The sequence below is a fragment of the Ischnura elegans genome, chromosome 7 (genome assembly GCF_921293095.1).
Source record: "Ischnura elegans chromosome 7, ioIscEleg1.1, whole genome shotgun sequence".
In the NCBI taxonomy this organism is placed as follows: Eukaryota; Metazoa; Arthropoda; class Insecta; order Odonata; family Coenagrionidae; genus Ischnura; species Ischnura elegans.
In genome coordinates, this window is record NC_060252.1 from 112,551,865 (window position 1) to 112,572,019 (window position 20,155).

A 20,155-nucleotide genomic window follows, 5' to 3' on the forward strand; every position below is an offset into this window, starting at 1 on the left:
GGTACAATGAATTTCAATGGCATCGGGTTAAATAAAAAAATTACAGTTACATTTTGACAAAAAATCAGTGTAAAAACACCGTTAAATTGGATACAATGGAAAAGTAGAAAGGCTTCAAATGGATTTGATAGTCTGGGTCAAAATGACCCATTCGGGCATGGCAGGTTTAAGTGATGAGAAATGATAATAATAATATCAGGACTGCATTTTACACCGTGGTGAACCAAACTAAACAATTAAAAGTCATTGAAATATGAGTCTAAAATTTTCTTCCTTTCAAAAGAATCAACATAAAAATTCTCTATTGGGTGAAATTGACACAGCCGGGCATGCTAGTTTTAAAACTTGGAAAGCCTTTTGTCTGGCAACACCAATTGGTATTCCAAATATATCATTACATTTGCCCTGAAATGAAAATTAATTGAAAATGAAAATTCATTATAATGAGGATTATTTTAAGAATTCGTGCTTTCCCGGCGTATAGACTTACTTAGTGAAGAGTTCTCGCGATCGCCACCGGTTCAGGAACTCCATGACTGCCTACGTTTCGATGACCGAGTCGAACATCGAAACGTCGGCAGTTATGGAGTTCCTCACCCGGTGGCGATCCCGAGAACTCTTCACTAAGGATTATTTTATATTCTACTGTCAGGCACCCATGAATTCGGGGTTAAAGCCACACACGCACTGTTTCCCTTTTCGTCCGCAGGAGGGCGTCCATGATGTCGCCGAGGCAGCTGATGAGAGCGTCGAACATGACGCAGAAGTGGCAGCGAAGGGAGGTCTCCAACTTCGAGTACCTCATGTTCCTGAACACCATCGCCGGTGAGTACCCACGAATAATAATTGTCGCTCTTTTGACGTTGGGACCCATGGTTTCTGATGATAGTCAACCTGTGCGCGTGTCTGGATTTCGGATCGTGCTCCCATTAAAAAGAACAGTTTATAGAGAAAGTAATTATCAATGCATGGTCGAACCTCCCTTAATGGACAATTTTCTAGTTCTCGGTAGCAGAACAATGAACATTTTGGAACTGACACTTCCAAAGGGTGGACACTCTTAGTAAGGGATGCGGACTGCACAAAAAGTATAATTTTGTCCCGACAGCCCGCTATGACGGACTCACTGGTTGTTAGACTTTGAACATTTCTGTTTCTCCACACGACGAACTCCATTATTTGAAAGCCCATTGCTACAGTGAACTTATCCAGGAAAAATGACAGCAATCAAATTTGGAGAATCTTCTTGTTGGTCTTTTTTTCATTGGTCTATTCTTTTTTATGTAGTGGGTGTTGTGAAATGATGGGAATTGAGTTTCCGCTCCTATTGGAGGTGATTGTGTTGGGAGAAATGAAGTGCAAGGGAATTTTTATGTGTAATTATTTGATTTTGATAATGGAGATTCCAATAGTCACTAGATTGGCATTTGAGGGATTTCAGCTTTTCTTGACTACCGACTAACTAATCTCGAGTTGCGCTTCTTTAAGTTGTTGTGAGCCCACAAACGCTCCTTTTGGACTTTTAGCGGCGAGACAAACCAACTATAAGCATATGTGAACACGGCTTTACCAGTTAAAAACTTGTCCTGTCATTTGCAAAATTTCAGGGTATTTTAAGTTGACCGTTCTATACATCTTCCAGTATCTCAAATTTGAATCTCTTACCTCAAGTTTCACTCATACACTATTAGGAAAAATATGGAATCGGATAGTTGCGGTGCAGTTTGAATGCGGCGCAGCTGCATCTTAAAAAAAAATGTAATGTATAACAAGATCATGTAGAAGTACTTAATAGGGTAGTTTCTTTCATTAAATAAAACGAAAGGAAATGATTGCGATTCGTTACCCACCATTAGTATATTCATAATAAACAAATTATTTGGTTATAGAATTCCCAGTTCAGACTAATGGCAATGGTCAATTTTAACCGCATTTGAAAAAGGCCAGATTGGCGCCGATGCGATGCCACTCCACGTGACGTCTCAGGGACCTAGTTTCTATACGAGTAGATAGGAGTTTTACATCGTCTGAGATCATGAATGCATGCATGAGGCACAGAGCTCAGGGAAACATCTCTTAATAATCACCTATTAAAACTACTTAAGGTCGGAAAGTTTTCTTCGTTTGATAAGGTATTAATAATCCTTATTAAATCCAAGCGCTACCTGCTAGCAGGATACTCGGCTACCTACTAGCAGCCTGCATCGCAGCGGCGCTCACATCCTCGCCCCAAGATCACCTCACACGGCGGAAGCGGGATCCAGAATGACGTAACACGGGGTTTTCCCGGCATTCATACTTAGCTGTCGCGTTTTCGCGGGCTTGAAAGTTTTTTTTTTCACTTAATATAGATATCGTCATTAAAAAATCTAAAAGCATGAACCACGTACTACAGGACTAATAATCTTTCGATTTAGGCTTATAAAAAAATAATAGGAAACCACCCTATTAAGCACCATCCCTAATCATCACACGCATTCTGTTAACATGCATTTTGAAATACAACAAATAAGGCTTTTTGCGAAATAAATTAAATTTTCGTCTGCCCCACCACCTCACTGTCGCAGAAAGAGACAAAACATGATCGGTGGAGATGTAGTGATGCGTCGTCATAGCTACCCTGCTGCTTAATTTTTGGTCCCAAGTCTGCACTTAATCCATGAAGTTGCATTAAATTTACCAGATGTATAACTGCCTTAACAGGGTTATCTCCCTATTTCAAAAGCGTGTTTCGAGGCGTCATCTCAGCAGTGTGTCGGGCTCTATAATCGACACAAATAGACAACGGGAGAGAGGGCGAGACGTCGTGAAGCGGAGAGTTGTATCCCCCAACATCCCCCCACCCACAGCCACCCCCTCATAAAACCGCAATCCTTTTTTTTAAGCTTGTGTCAATTATGTGTGGGCCATTCCGCCCCGACGCATTTCAGGAAATTAGAACTATTTCAAAGGGGAGTATATTTTCAGCAGCGCAGGGACCACCCCTGGCGGATATAAACTCAAACGCCTCGCTCGTGTTTCGCCCATAAAGTTCCATCTCCCCCCTGAACTTAGTACCGCGTTCTTTATTTTTTCAGTGTACGCGTCGTGTGTGTTTCCTTGCCCTGCCTCTGGCATTCCCTTTCTCTTGTCAATTCTCCCTTTCGAATTGTGATTCGGTTGTCCCCTGGCTGGCGCCGTCTCAACCGCACCTTTCATCACCATTTCAAAATGGAGGCAGATATTCGCCGATTATTTGATAGCACTGCATTTACATCTACTAGCAAGGAATCATTTACATCATCCAGGGTGAGTGGCACGGAGTTATTCCACACCAGGCATGCTACACTCATCCCAGCCTTAATCAGAAACGCGCTCATTCGCTGAGCTCTTAGGAGAACGACACACGGTCAGTACAGAAATAAGGAGAGTGCTAAGGGCACGAAATTGCTACCAAGCAAATGAAATTACTTGTTAGTAATGGAAAAACGAAAAGTTAGCGTAATAAGTGGTTGATGCATGAGTGATGTCGTGTCAAAAACATCTTTCTGATAGTTAGTATTTACAAATATTATTAGTTAATTACTTTACATGCAGTCTATTTTTCCTAGTCCGACTCAAGCTGTCCAAAGGCTAAACTATCGCAAGTTTTGCGGTCCCTTATTGTTCTGGGAAAAGACGGCATTTTAAATTATCGGTTCTGCCGTCTATTTCCCTGTTCTTATCCATGTTTCTGGATAATTATTAGACTCTCACAAAATATCTAGAACTGGCATCTGACACCTTGAATATGCAGCGAGCGTATGGGATCCGGTGCAGAAAAACTTAATCCGCGAACTGAATAAAATGCAAAGGAAGGCTGCGCGTTTCGTCAAAAACTGCTACGGGCGTACAGACAGCATTACCCAGATGTTAAGCGAATTAGGCTGGGAGCCATTGGAGACTCGGAGGCTGCGCGCTAGGCTTAGATTGCTTGAACAATTGAGAATGGATATCTTTAAGAGCGATACAGAGAACATAATATTAGAGCCACACTATATTTCCCGGTCCGATAGAAGCGATAAATTAAGAGAGATGTTTTGCCGAACGGATAGATATGGGAATTCGTTTTTCCCCCGAACCATAAAATACTTTACTAAACGCTAGTCCCAGCTTCGTTAGAGCACTTCATTATTTTTTTTAGCTATAAATGTCTGGTGTCCTAACACCCCCTGACACACGCATTTAAGGCGGCTTGCGGGTATTATGTAGATGTAGAATATGGGGAAAAAAGTATTCTATTTGAAATTTCAAAAAAGATTTAATCTAAATATTTCCTTGTGATCGGTTACACCATTCTAAATCCCTTATTAATTCAGTTAAATTACTATGCTTATCGTAACAATTTTTACATAATAATCATGCAACATCATCTACATACTAACCCGGAAGCCGCTTCAATAGGCGAGTGGCAGGGGGTGCTAGGTCACCAGTCGTTAACAAATAGAAAGGAAATTCTGTAATGAAGTTCCGCGTAGCATTTATGGACGTCCTTCATTGTTCGGAAGAAAGCGAATTCCCAAACCTATCCTTTAGGAATAATATCTTTCTTAATGTATCATGTCTTTCCTAATGTTCTTTCGGACTTGGAAGTATAGCAGGGATCTAATATGATTTTCTCCGTGTCGCCCTGAAAGATTCTCAATAGGGTGGTTTCTTTCATTAAATAAAACGAAATTTATTGATTGCGATTCGTTATACACCATTTATGTATTCATAATGTATAAAATATTTGGTTTTAGAATTTCCAGTTTAGACGAATGGCAATTGTCAATTTTGACCTCATTTGAAAAAGGCCAGATTGGCGCCCATGCGATGCCCTACCACGTGACGTCACAGGGACCTAGTTTCTATACGTGTAATTAGGAGTTTCACATCTTCTGAGATTACCAATGCATGCAAGAGGTACAGAGCTCTGGGAAACATCTCTTAATAATCACACATGAAAATTACCTAAGTTCGGAAAGTTTCCTTCGTTTGATAGGGTATTAATTATCCTTATTTAAGCCCAGCGCTACCTGCTAGCAGGGTACTCTGCTAGCAACCTGCATCTCAGCGGCGCAAACATCCTCGCCCCAAGGTCACCTCACTTTGCGACAGCGGGAGCCAGAATGACGTCACACGATATTTTTCCAGCATTCATACTTAGCCGTCGCGTTTTCGCGCGCTTGAAACATTTCACTTTTCATTTAATCGCGAAAAATAGGTATCGTCATTTAAAAATCTACGAGCATAAAGTGCGTACTCCAGGAGTAATAATCTTTCGATTTAGGCAATAAAAAAATAATAGGAAACCACCCTATTGGCCTATTTTGAGTTGGAATTTCGGTGTGGCGGCGTGGGTGTGGGATGGATGGCTGGGTGGCTGGTTTGGTTATTTGCGAGGCCGTCCAACAGCGTGTGATGGATGTGATGAGGGGGTCGGGTGCCGAGTCCAGTTGAGTTTGAGGAGGAAGGCCCTTCACCAACCATTTCCGGAGGAGACAATTCAAACGGGTTGAAAGGCGTCTGCTACTGCCCTCCGCCTCTTGCAGCTGCCGCCCCTGCCCTCTGGCGGGCGAATCCCGCGACACACTCACACACACACAAACACACACCTGCCTATACCCTTCCTCCTCGCATCGCGCGACTCCTTTTCAGGGCCTCTCTCTCTCTCTCCTGTTAGGGCCAGGGTCATCCAGGGACCAATTGAGCCGGCCGCCTCTCCGTCCCTCATTGAGGTCAATAATTCCGGAAAATTACTCACTTATCGATTGTGACCATTAATTATTTCTATCGTCTTAGGCTCTACTTTCTGGAAGGTCTTTTAAATACTAACAAATGTGCAATCTGCTTCAATGGTAAATTGCCTTAATATTGAACACTCGTAAAAAGAACGAAATACGTATATCTCAGTGATTCGAATGATTAGAAACATTGGTTTGTAACGCCCTCTATCCGCTTTCGTGGGAATAACGTGTCTTTCTTCCAATTTGGAGTCTCATTTTTCCATATTAATCCGGACCTTCTTCAATTGTAAATTGCCTTAATTTATGAGCAAATATAGAAGCAAATTACTAATTATAAATGAAAAAACTTTGTATTACCCCTCCAAATTTAAAAAATTGAATTACTGAAGGTATCTGATGATGACGCCGCTGCCTCGAAACTAAAAATACCATTTTTTATTGTGGAACTGACCATTAACATTAAAAATTATAGGATGGTAGACTCCACACTTGATGAAGATGTTCGCGGAGCCACCAGTCCATGAGAGGCTACTAACAATCGAATTCTATGTAAACATAGGGAGGTTCCTACTATTAACGTAGAACAAATCACCCAAATTAAACAAGGCATTCACTGTCTGCTGCGTTCAAGGGCTCTTAGATACCTTGGGAATCATTTCTGATTTACGGAAGCAAAGAAATGAAAAGTCTGCATGATACACTGATGTCAAGTAAGCGTACATGGACAAACAATGAAATCACTAATTAACCACCCTCACAAAAGGAGACAATTAGCATAACAGGATGTAATTCATTGAATACACTAAGCATATCGAGAACGAAGATAGTTTTTACCATACGGTAAGCTTCGAAAACCACGAAGTACTTACATTAGCCTAGAACAAACTTCTAGTCTGAAAGTTTGTCCTCCTTTTTTCAGCTCCATACTCCGTGGAGAATCCTTTTTTAAAACAAATCCTTATCCATTTTTCACCAATATATCACTAAATTCCTCTGCCAACTACAAATACCCGCCATAAGCCGCCATGTTATGCAACAATCATAGGAGCGTCTGATCAGAGTTCTCTAGATTGCTCTCTCAACACTACTCTCTTATAGTTATTATATGGCAATATAGAGGACTCTGCGTCGAATGGCTCCCTACTGCCATCTGACGTCCAGCTTCAAAAGAGTGAAACTAAAAACAATGAAAGCGCTAGCAGCTTTAGTGGGGCTGATATTGAATCGACTCTTTTGCCTCCTAGGTGTTACGAGACCTCACTCGAATACTATAGCTAGGATTTTATGTACTTAATAATGGTGTGACAGCCGAAACCGGTCGGAATTTTTTAACCCACCATCAGGCGCAATATTTGAACTACTGAGTTCAGGCGTATTGTGCCTGAGGCAAAGAAACATTATCAACTCTTAGTATGGCTCAGTGGTACGCTTTTAAAGATTAAAGCACTATTATTAGTGTACTCGAACACTTAAATGATATCGTACGGATTAAGGTAGACCACGTTTACACGCCATCATAGGCCCCAAACCGATCCAGTAAGCTGTGATTTAACATGCTCTTAAGGCTAGTAAGTATTATTACGTGTAATGAATTTTTATGTGCGAACTCTATAAGATCAGGGCTCATTACTATGCTAAGTCATTTTGCTAATTACGCTATTACTTTGCTTTACTATGTTACATAATACACTGATCTGTCGGCATAACTGTGAAAAGCTGAAGGGCTGCATAGACGGTGTCGAAACAAACAGATACCATGAGCGTGGAGTGTCTATGCCGATAGGAGTGGATTAGAGAAATGAAGAAATACTTGCGCTGTGCCTGTCACATCCATTGCGCCCGACAGAAAGTTAAATATTTTGTGGAAGTGACGAAGTGTCTTTTTATTGATACCATGGCTCTCTCGGACTACACTCTGTACTTGATGTCTCGAATCTCAGCTCAAATTGAGTCACCAAGTTCCAAGATGTATGCCGGGGTCGTCTCACGTTTTTTAGAAGAAATAATTCTCGTTAAAATACTTGCACATGTGATATTGTTCTCCAGTATTTATAGTTTTGATGGGTGGGAAACCATGAATTTTGGTAATGGTATCATGCATTCCTAAAACTATTTTTCTTTTTCTATATTTATTTTATTCTCAAACCACCGGATACAGCTCTTATTGGCCATTTTACACCGGAGTGTTCAACAAATGTAACAAGTAAACGTACACGAACAACCATGCCCTGGAAAGGGGAAATCTGCCCAGGCGGGACTCGAACCCGCGACCTCTTGTTTGGCAGGCGAGGACGTTACCCCACCGCCACCGAGTACAACTGACTTTAGTTAAAAACATGAGCGAATTTGGTATGGATTTATGTACGCGAATGAATTTCGGTTTACTCGTAAGGGGACGTCTTTTCCCCTCTTCCTTGAATTCTACGTATGGTTGATGTGCGTTGGATGTCCGTGCTCGCCGTTCCCCCCCTGAGATTATTTCGGGGGCCCTTCGCCGTCTATCGTCTCGGTCGCTCGTCTTTGTCGCAAGCAATCGGCGAGGGTGCGGCAACACGCCGACGACGCGTGTCCCCTCCGTCCAAAATACACATACGCACCCTGCGGCTCTTGTGTTCCGCCGGGGAGGGAATCTGCTTTGCTCGCGTGCCAACTCTCACCGCATTTCCTCAAAGGGTTTGCCAACGAAGATTTGGGCGGATTTAGCAAAATATAATTCGGATGAACCCGTAAATCCAGGCTCAGAAAAAATATGCGTGGAATAACTTATTATTCTTCATACCAATCAATGTTATATTCCTTCAATAACAGCCTAAACCGCGTTATTAATAATATCGAACTATTCTGCCAGTTGAGGTAGGCTTGCATGTAGTTTTAGCGAGATGTCTTATCCAGCCAAGATTCGGATTCTATTTTCAATCCAGTCTAAGGCCTACTCCCTTTCATTCTATCTAAAAATCCCATTCTCTGCCTTCCTCGTTTACCCATTATTCTACCCTCTAACACCATTTTCAACATCCCCTCCCCGCTAAGTACTCGCTCCATCCACACCTTCTGTCTCCTGCGTATCTCATCTAAAAGCTGCCTCTCCTCACCCACCATATCCAGCACTTCTTCGTTCCTCCTCTTCTCCGTCCATTTCACCCTCTCCATTCTTTTCCACATCCACATCTCGAATGCCTCCAGTCTTTTCTCGTCCTCCTTCCTTAGTGTCCACGTTTCCGCACTGTAGAGAGCTACACTCCAGATCAGACTCCTCTCTAAACTTCTCTTGAAACTCTGACATAACTTTCCTCCCATCCGCTCTTTCCTGTCAATAAACGCCTCTTTTTTTACAAACCCAATTAATCTTCCTGATGCCCTTATTGCTGCATCCGTTGCCTCTCATGAGTGCCGCCCAAACCATGTATCATTCGGAAATCGACTTTAGAGAACATGCTATTGCAATCTATCGCTTCGTAGCGTGGACCTTCAGGTATACATACCTAATGTATTTTAAGATTATGTAGAATTCAGTGAAAACGAACAAATGAAGTGAATATTTCACGGGTTTCCAATCTGGTCAGGTCTCCTGCTGCCGATGTTTTGAATGATTAACTCCGTTATCGTCCTTAGGGCGGTGATTCTGGTCCAAAATCCAGCCGCAGAAGAATTCATGTCGGTTTTTAGGATATTTTAAATCACCTTTACGCTGTTTACGATTCAGTGGCGGACGGCATGAGAAACAACAATACAATTGATATCAAACAAGAATGCAGCTGATATCAAACAACTACACGGCAGTTATAAAACAACAATACAACAGAGAAACAACAATACAATAGATATCAAACAAGAATGCCGCTGATGTCAAACAACAACACGAAAGTAATAAATCAACAATACAACAGATATCTAGCAACAGTGCAATGGTTATCAGGAGAGAACGCAGTGTTTTTTGCAACCAATCTTAGAAATGCGTGGTTATAATAACTCAGATATTAACGCGGAGCTTCTTTTAACTATGCTAATCCAGCATGGAATGGCACCGAAATTCAATTTTCCATTTGAGCAAGTTAATCAGAATTTGCCGTGGAGTCATCGGATACTTTAGGAATGTCACTTCAAGTTTAAAGTAATTCGCCTTTTCTTACGTAATTTTCATCTTCGTAAAATCTAATTTTCGCTCCATTTTCTTAATTTCACGCTGGAGCTTGTTGATTTTATCGTGAACTTGGTGATTTATAATCAATTGTTGCATGAGATGAATTTATATCACCTATCGCACTATTTTATCAATTTTATTTGCATATGCTATTATGACTGATCTCCTGTTAAGCTATGGCTTTGAGGATGACGTCCATTGTAGTTATATTTCAGATAGGTTTCTGCATATCTGAAGTATATATATATATATATACAATCGACAATACTTTCCCTTAGGAGAGAAAATAAATGAGATGTATCTCTCATATTCTTCCCTTAATCTTCCTTAGTATCCTCTTGTATGTCTGTTTTTCTTTTTTTTTGTCTGTTATTCTTGTTTTATCTGATAACTCTGATAAGTCTTACCACATAGAAGAGAGTACAGTAGTTAAAATTTGTGGCATAATTCTTACTACGACATTAAACGCTATTTTCAATGCTAGTGAATCATATTAAGATGCACGTGTAACCTTTCCATATTTCCTTGGAACCATCTATATATTTTCAGCGACCGTATTTTCTCATTCCGTATTTTGCTTGAGTTACGGTTGTATTACACGCTGTTTCGTTTGCGATCCATCATTTTCAAACGCGTTAATCCGCTGCTTTTTCTGCGTCGCGGACGAGTAAACCGAATCATTTACGATGGGCGCCTTTCATCTGGGGGACGAGTGGGGGGTGGGGGGGGGGGGGGTGCTCGTTAGTGCTCCCCCTATATTCTCCTCCTCTGTCGTCGCTCCTTTGGATGTCTTTCTTCCGCGCCTCCTCCCTCGAATACAAGGTTGCCTCCGCTATCCCCTCAATTAAAGGCTATCCTAGCCTCATTGGAATCGTTCCAAAAACAGACTAGTATTCATATCCAAGTTCGAGCGTTGACTATTATTCTCAAAAACCGTGTTTTTCAATTCAATTTCAGTTAATTTACTGTCGTGGGCCATTTGGCCCATGAGATAATTTACAAGTGCACAACAATTACGTAAAAAATCATTTGACAAAGGTTCAAAGAAAAAAACACAGCAGCAAGACTCAGTAAATGCAAAAGATTGAGAAAAAAAACAAAAAACAAAATACAAATCTATACAAGCATACCTATACGTACAATTGCATCCCGAATTCGGATACCCGGGTATCTAGCCGCACAACATTTTCAGACATATTAAATACATTTGAAACAGTATCACAATTTATTCAAAGAAAGTTTTCATTTAAAAGTTTTTGGATTTTATATCTATATATATACTGTACTAGAAAGACTCGTGTGCAATTATTCGATGGATAATGCCAAATTTAGTGTATATATATTTTGTTGTTAGCCCACTAGACCCCTAGTAAAATGCTATTGTAGTCGTAAGTTTGAGTGGAAACCAGCAAAAAAGTGGATTATTTGGGTCCAAAGCGAGAGGTTTTTTCCATATTTTTTGACTGTTCATGGCGAAAAATCGCTTTTGCAAAAATTAACGTCCGCTTTTCGACGATCGTCTCTCCCTCATCGTCTTCAGGGATACAAAAATCCATGTGTCATTTCCGTTCCGTTCGATAAAGTCAAGTCGGCGCCACTCCACACGGGCCAGCTATCTTCGGCAGCAATAATACGCCACAATCACCACTAGTACACGGCAGCTAGTCAACTACGACTTTTTCATCATTCTTTCTTTTTTATTTCGTGAAAATCTTTCGATTCGAACCCAAATAATCCATCTTTTTGCTGCTTGACACTCAAACTTACGACAACTGTAGAATAGCACAAGATATGTAAATTATTTGGTCAACTTTAATTTGGAGCATTTTTAACCTTTAACCAGTGACGTGAAAAATTTGTTACACTAACAGTTGCCTGCGGTCTGGGAGACCGCAATAAATCAAATATATATAAAATGTTGCGACGCCATTTTTATTGCTTAGGTTAATGTTTATTTATCTGCTAAACTATTCTACACTCTATATTATATGCGTTACCAATACGCATTAATTTTTCGGTAAAAAAAGGTAATTTAAAACAGGATCAAAACACTGGCGTCAAAACACTTGAGTTATTACTATCGTTTTTTATTACTCAGACCGCTAATCGAATTTATTTGCAAATTCAAAGAATTAAATAATAAAAAGTTTCATTTTAAGAGTGTTATATCTTTATTAATCAAAAATATGAAGCTAACGATGATTATAGATATAAAAAAATCATTTGAAAATATTCATACTTTCAAAAACGCAGCGGCCTCTCAGACCGCACGTCACTGGTTAAGGGTTAAAAATATTATTCGTATTAAAATACAATGGAATAGGCTACTCCTTTTTTGTCATAGTATGGCAAATAATTTCATAGTGGTAAGTAGAAATAATTAGAGATAATGCGAAGAATTCTCATCGAAGGGAATGCTTTAAAATTGCATTAACGATGGTCTCCAGCCGGCAATTTGTAATACCCACTGACACGTTCAGCGCGTGAGATATGGTGTATACATCGAGTACAACAATTGTGTAATCGTTGCTGCGTAGCAATTCGTTCTTTTGATATTTTTAACACCATCGAGCAGTAATCTATGAGTGGCAACACAAAAAGCTTTTAGCGAGACGAGAAAGGTATTAGGTTTCTGTATTGATTTAGCTAATAATAATAATAATATCATTTCAAAACTTTGTTAGAGTAGTTGGCATGTATTGCTCTTGTGGAAAACGAATAATTCCCATAGCAATCTGTTCGGCAAAATATCACTCGTAATTTATCGTGTCTGTAGGACCTGAAAATATAGTGGGATTCAAGATACACGGAGCCCCCTTCGCATCATAACCATTTGTGAATATTCATCTGCATTTGCTTTTAAATATTACTCACATAATTAGCACCCGTAGTTAAATTGCTATTGAAAAATTGAAAGTTGAAATTTGTTTATTCGTCGATTAATCATCCATAAAGACCCCAATCAAAGTATTATTGAAGTATTCATGGTAAAACAAAACCCAGTACTATTCTACAAACTTTTTATTATAAGCTGTCAATTACTTTCGACGTTTATACCGTCATTATCAAGACTAAATTCACATGGAAAATTAGTGTTAGTCTTGATAATGACGGTGTGTGGAATAGTACTGGGTTTTGTTTCACCATGAACATTTCATCGTTCCACCAAGTAACGCCCGAATCAGTTGATTTTATTGTTGAAGTATTCTACCGATTAAGGTACTTAAGAAGAATTCTGGAAGCCTCCCCTTACATCAAGCACTTCTTCTCTTCAACGCACAACAAGGCCTTTTCATTCTTTGGTATAAAGATTTTATATACTTAGTTATTTTGAACTTTGAATGAAGTAGGTAGTTTAAATGTAAATATACTCATTTGCATGCAAATAAATATGTTAAATGGAAAGTTCCAAATAGTTCCACACTATAGGATGCCACATTTGTAAAAAATTGAAGGTACAATAATGATTCTAATTGACATATTTACTTTCAACTTATAAAATGTATGGATTCTATTGTGTTCATATGATCTATATGCATAAAGTAAGGCCAAAAAACCGAATGACTGGAAATAATGCAATCATAATTATGCCATAGCACACTTACTTACGAATCACCCATAACAGCACTGAGTCACGAATTGGAGCGTGAATGAAGTGGAGTCATGCCGTGCGAGCACTTTGGAAAGTCTTTAAATTTTTTTGCATGATATTTGGCACGATTAAGTTATTATAAGTTATTATAAGTCATTAAAATAAGGTAAATAAGATATTGCAGTTTTTTTAAAACTCAGTGGAATAATTACAATGTGTCAACCATATTTTATAATGCAGCCCCGATGTAAAGGCTAATGAAAGTGCTGATATCGGCAGTGTGGTAATGCATAAAAAATAAATAAACGAATTGAAGGGCCGGAGGGGGGTTGCAGAGGGATGTAGCCACTCTTCATCCCTTTCAGCTCCCCCCACTCCTCTTCCCCCTCATCCCCCGGGGGAGGGAGGGGTTGCCGTGATTTACTCGTACTTCAACGGGAACCCCCCCCCCACCCCTTCGCTTCTTCCGTTTGTGTTTCCTCTCAACGCCTTCTCAACCCCCCTCCACTCCACTCCCCCTCAAACTCCCCCCTCCCTTCAGCAGGTGCTCCCGATTTAAACGCCATTCGTCACTCGCACCCCTCCCCCTCCCTTGCCCCCCGAAACCCTCCCTCTTCTCGGCGAAGGAGAGATAGAGAGACCGACGATCCGTCCTCACTCATCTCATCTTCCTATTTTCCCTTTCAATTCACTCCTCAACACACTCCTGGAGAAGAGCGCCGTTCGCGAGAATAGGGTGGTTTCCTATTATTTTTTATTGCCCAAATCGAAAGATTATTACTCCTGGAGTACGCATTTCACGCTTTTAGATTTTTAAATGACGATATCTATTTTTCGCGATGAAACGAAAAGTGAAAAATTTCAAGCGCGCGAAAACGCGACGGCTAAGTATGAATGCCGGGAAAACTCCGTGTGATGTCGTTCTGGTTCCCGCTGCCTCAAGTGAGGTGACCTTAGGACGAGGCTTTGAGCGCTGATACGACGCAGGTTGCTAGCAGGTAGCCGAGTATGTACCATGCTGGCTGGTAGCACTTGGCTTAAATAAGGATTATTAATACCTTATGAAACGAAGGAAACTTTCCGACCTTAGGCAGTTTTAATAGGTGATTATTAAGACATGTTTCCCTGAGCTCTGTGCCTCATGCATGCATTGCTAATCTCAGACGATGTAAAACTCCTATCTACTCGTATAGAAACGAGGCCCCTGTGACGTCACGTGGAGTGGCATCGCATGGGCCTTTTTGAAATGAGGATAAAATTGACCATTGCCATTCGCCTATACCGGTATTTTTAAAACCAAATAACTTGTATATTATGAGCACACTAGTGGTGGGTAACGAATCGCAATCAATGCCTTATGTTTTTTCTGATGGAGGAAACTACTCTATTCTCTTTCGCTCACGCCAAATGCACTCTGCATTCTTGTCCATTCCGATCGCTTTCCAACGATTGTCTAATGAGACATTTCCGGTTAAAAGTACGGAAAACCAATTCGCTACGCCATCAAAAATGTCGTAAGCAATTTCTAATCAAACTTCGTGATAATATATGAACTAGCCTTTTTCATTAATGATGTGGGCCACAAAATCCGCTAAATTTGCTACGCTGGTACACATGAAGTACGCTTTATCAAATCCAATTCTCTTTTCTATTGCATTTCAAATATTTGAAATATTGTAATTTTTTTACTAACTTTAATAACCTCCTCCATATCGTGCCAATTATCATGAAAAAATATTATAAGGCTTACCAAAGTGCTTGAGTTCTTTCTCGGTCGAATGTGTGAGTCAGTGCTGTTATGGGTGATCTATAGTTTTCAATGGGCCTTCTGGTCCTTATTTTTATAAAATTAAGTTGAAAAATAGTGTCTCAATAGGTTAAAAAGTTGATCTAAACACTCACGCGTTTGTTAGAACTGAAAAGGATAAAATAAACCCCTCTGCATTGGCCCAACCTCCCTCGTTTTAATTCTTCACATGAAAGACTACGTAAATAAAAATAAATCGTTGTACGAATCAATTTCATTATCTTAAATAAAATAATTTCTCTGTAAAATTCGCTTCAATGCTACAGCTAAAATCTTCAGTATAACATGATGACATTCTATCACTCCACTGTCAAATGTAAAGCGAATGCACACTAATTTTTAAGTTGGAACCTGAATTTTTAAAGTATGTTTATTTAATTTATTTAACATAGAATGTCAGAGCAAAAATTTGCAAATTTTTCTGCCTGCAGGAGCTGGGAAATATGATGAAGTTTTTTTCTATTCTCAACTTGGCGCCGCACGGGAAGGCTTTCATCCCCTCTGATGTTGACTCGTTGAGACACTATAAACCCTCCCCTACCATCGAACGGCTTTTAACTTGTGTTAATGATAGGATTTATGGTTCACCAGATTCGATAATTTTTTCAAATTCAGTAATGGAAGCCTCGGTAAAAAAATTATGAGAAACCTGCCGAGCATTATATACGAGTCGTGAATCAAGAAACCGAACCCGATGCGCAAATTATTTCAAATCAAAATTAAAGCTTAAAAATTGCATTTATATTCTTAACCCTATGCCACTATTCTTAACCCTAACCACGCAAATGGACACTCCATCTAAATGAACGCTACGATTCACAGATGACGTTGAAATCATCGATGGCAGTGAGGCAAACCTAATATACCGAAGTGACTTGAAAATTTCACATTTTTTAAACATTTCAAAATTGCCATTTAATTCGTCGTGAAATTTAACAGTCGCTGGTCATTTTTCGTCTTTTTGTGTTAAATGAAAAAACTGACAAATAACGAATGAATGTAGCAGCTAAGAAGCATCTCATTCGGTTTTAACATTTAAGTGATCATACTTGAACATAAACTTATAGGAATCTGTCATTTTTTTAAATGGATGTCTCCATTATTTTTTCTCGTTGCTAAGACCGCTCCATTGTGTAAATATGTCCGTCTTCCATCGGTGGGGTCTCAAGTGAGAGTTACATTTCTCGTGATTTAGCTCTAAATACGCTATTTTTTGTTGCCCATCAACTGGGAACATGATCAATTATCTCCTTTACCCCTTTGCCCGGAATATTTAGAGCTCCTCCCATAACTTGGCGCTAATCTACGATCGGCGCGTGATGCACTCTGTCCGCGAGTGGAGTGCCTCTTCCAGAAGGCAGTAGTGGTGGCGTGATTCCCTCCCTCATTTCCGAACGGAGAAGCCTCTTCAAAGGGGTGTTAATCACTCATACTTTTTTTTCCTCCTGGCAATGTTCCCGTGATGCCCCACGGCCCAGTTGGCGGGAAAGTGGGGAGTCAAATGCCGCGTGTCGAGTGGGGCTTTATAAGAGGAGGAAGAGTAGGAGCGGCGGTGGTGTTGGTGTGGCGTTCGTTCACTGCTCCTCCTTTGGGGTGCTGGGTGCGGTCCATTCACTCCCCCCTCATTTATTCCTCCGCGCTCAATTTCGTCGCTAATTCCCTCCTCCTGCGTCTGGCTCCTGGCGTACGGGGGGCGTCAAATGGCGCATGGCGGCCCGGACGGCGGTGGCGCGGATGGGACTCTGCTTTCCTTCACTTCCTGTCATTCCGCTCACCCCTGGGAAACTCCCCCTCATAAAGTAATAGTTTACCCAACGTTTCAACCCCTTTTTGACGACATAGTGTGGTGTTGTGTGGGTGCGCAGGAGACTGAAATATAGCCACGTCATTCTTGGATCATGTGTTGGAAGTGGGGCAATAGTGGTTGATTGTTTCCGCTGCCACCTAATTACTGCGGCGAATGTGTATTTCACTGTAGCTTAGTTGCGTCTCTGTAGTACTGTTCAGTTTGGAAAGTATAAGTGGCTCAGTAATGCGGTGCCATCAATTATAAAACTTGTGAACACCAAGGATGAAGGACGCCATGGAAAAATATTTGGCTTAGCCGGGATTCGAACCCATATTTCCCTATTGCCGGTTAGGTGTGTTAGCCAGGTTCACCAGCGAGCCATCTTCTAAGAGCAAACTGCCCATGGTTGCGTACAAAGTCACTTGTTTCATGTAGTTTTTTTTTAGATAGAAAACTATTTTGGGATAAAGGAGCTACAAAATCGTACATGCGGTACCTGCAGTCTTTAGTAAACTTTTATTTTGATCGGTGTATTATACAATTATATTCGTACAAATTATGAAAGTGTAATCGTTTGTTAAAATTAGTGTGGTTCTCTTGGTGGCTGAACATGCAATTAGGAGTTTCCTTAGTTCTCTTCCGGTGGGTTTGCAATTAGTATGCATAGCTTTGGAATTAAAAAACGGTATTTTCTGCACATTAAACTTGATTTTATATTCTTTGTTGGCACGCCTCACACTTTTATTTTCTAATGCAGTCGACGATTGGGCTTCTAGTTCACTTTTTTAAAAAGTCTTACGTAATTCATTCATTCATTCGTGCTCATTCAACTGGAATCCTTAACATTCTCCTCTATTAAAATAGCAATGCGTAGGCCTTTTCTCATTAATATGATTTCTGTGATTCGTTTCTCTTTTCAACGTGAGCATTTTTTCCTTTTTTATGATACCGATCGCGTCTGAACCCCTCGTTAAAATTTCTAGAACTCCCATTAAATATGCATATTAAATTTGATTATTTTTTTTATTGCTCTAAAGTTTTCACTTCGTATTATGCCTTCGCTTCATTCAAGCGCTTTATGTAATAAACCATTGAAGCCGGATTTCGTCCGTAAAAATCTTTTGTGTGAAAATCGGTCAATTTTCGCTTATTTACAGAAATGATCTTCAAACGAGCGCTTACATTTGTGGCCAAACATTCTTATTGCCAAAGTCTGCTTGAGAATTCCTCGGGGGAAATACTGCGACGTCGTGATTAAAAAATACTTTTCCCGCGTGAAGAGAACGCGTATGTAAGTGCAATAAGATATGCCATCATTTGCTATGCATCCATTGATCCAAGAGGAAAATGTTAAACGCACTTTACTGCGATTCCTGAATTACAATTTGTGTGTGAATCATAAATGAAATTTGGCATGCAAGTTATAGAAAATAGAGCTCGAAAGATTATTTTTCCTTAATAAATAAGCTTTTAACGTTTTAATGAAGGAATCAGACTGCATAGCCTATCATGTGCAAATACATGAAACAGAATCCCTGGTTATTAATCCTCTGGAATGCGTGGGTTGGAAAATAATCGCAAAACTTCAATTTCTGTATGATTTCATATTTTTATTTTCTTTGGTTGTTATGGTTGATATGGCTCGTTATGCACCTACGCACTGCCACGCAGACAGCCACAGTAGGTGTATGGAGGGAGGTGTAAGGACACCACGGGTGAAAGTGTATTAGGATCCTAAAATATTTATTTGCTGGATGTAAGATATTTCACTGCCTGAGTTTGAAGTGTATTTTTTTGAATCCTTTTTTGTTCGTGAAAAAAAAACGATTTTCTATTCCTCTTAGTTTGGCAAAATATCTTACTTTAGTTAGGACATCAGGAAGAGAATCGCGTTTGCAAACAAGGCGTTCATGAATTTGAAGGAGCTTATAATATATATCGTTATGTAATTATTTAAATAATAGGTTAGTGAAGAGTCTGATCTTGAGTGTAGCGCTATATGGTGCAGAAACGTGGACACTTAGGAAGGGGGACGAGAAAAGTCTGGAGGCATTCGAAATGTGGGTGTGGCGAAGAATGGAGAAGACGAAGTGGACGGAGAGGAGGAGGAACGGCGAAGTGAGTAAGGGTATGCAGCTTTTATATGAGATACAGAGGAGACAACAATTATGGATAGAGGGAGTAGTGATTGGGAGGGGATTTAGAAAACAGAGTAAGAGGGTACATTATTGGGTAATCGAGGGAGAGGAAGGATGTTTATATTGGATATTTTGATAAAATGAAAGGGAATAAGGCCTAATTGTGATTGTAAGAGGGAAATCCATGAAGGGAGGGGGGGGGGCTGGCGGAATACTTTTAAAATACTCCATTGAAAGCTACATTATTCGGTGGAAGACTTAAATAATAATGAGGTGTCGTCCACACCGGTTCACATGTATATCGGACTCCGCCGAAAGCAAGTCGAATGAGTGCCGTGTGCCGAATGGAACCGCATGTGTGTGATACGATCCTCTCGCGCCCACGGGTGTAAAAGGTCGAGGCCCAGGGCCGTTGCAGGTCCAAATAGGCGGCGCCCCAGCGAGGCGTCCTTCCTGCCTCGCCGTCTGGCAATGATTTAGTCGGCGTCGCCGATTTAGACGTCAGGCCCTGGGTCGCCCGGTGCGCTCCCGCCCAGGGGCGGACGGTCGCCGCCCCTGTGCGCTTCTCAGCACATCCCTCAGGCGCTTGTCTTGCGTTATATCTGTCCGTCAGTCTCTCTCTCATCACCGCGTAATAATTAGTCCTTCCGCCAGGGACCCACGAGGGGGGGAAACAGCGCGGCTAGCATTCACGATTTCTACGACATGCGATTGATTACTCCAATCCAATCTCCAGTTATCTTAGCATTATATGGTTTTAAATGTATGCAAGTGGTGTAAAGAAGGGGTGTCGCGAATAAATAAGAGTAAAAGTAACGTCAAAAAATTAAATGAACTATATTTCGAAAGCCTCCTCTCTTTGATTTCTCTGCTGCGCACAGTGACCATACCTCACTTCCGTAGAGAAACATATTCTAAATGTGAGTTCTGATAAATTTTTT

The 20,155-nt window shown here is 40.5% G+C and overlaps 1 protein-coding gene across 6 annotated transcripts in view; it reads left to right on the forward strand.

The window, feature by feature from the left end:
• LOC124162702 (neurobeachin) overlaps positions 1–20,155 on the forward strand; it is a 1,312,932-nt gene that overhangs the window by 1,258,690 nt on the left and 34,087 nt on the right. For all 6 annotated transcript variants that reach the window (XM_046539305.1, XM_046539311.1, XM_046539306.1 and 3 more), the window contains one exon: positions 710–825. In XM_046539305.1, the coding sequence (XP_046395261.1) occupies positions 710–825 (116 nt within the window). The remainder of the gene's footprint in view (positions 1–709; positions 826–20,155) is intronic.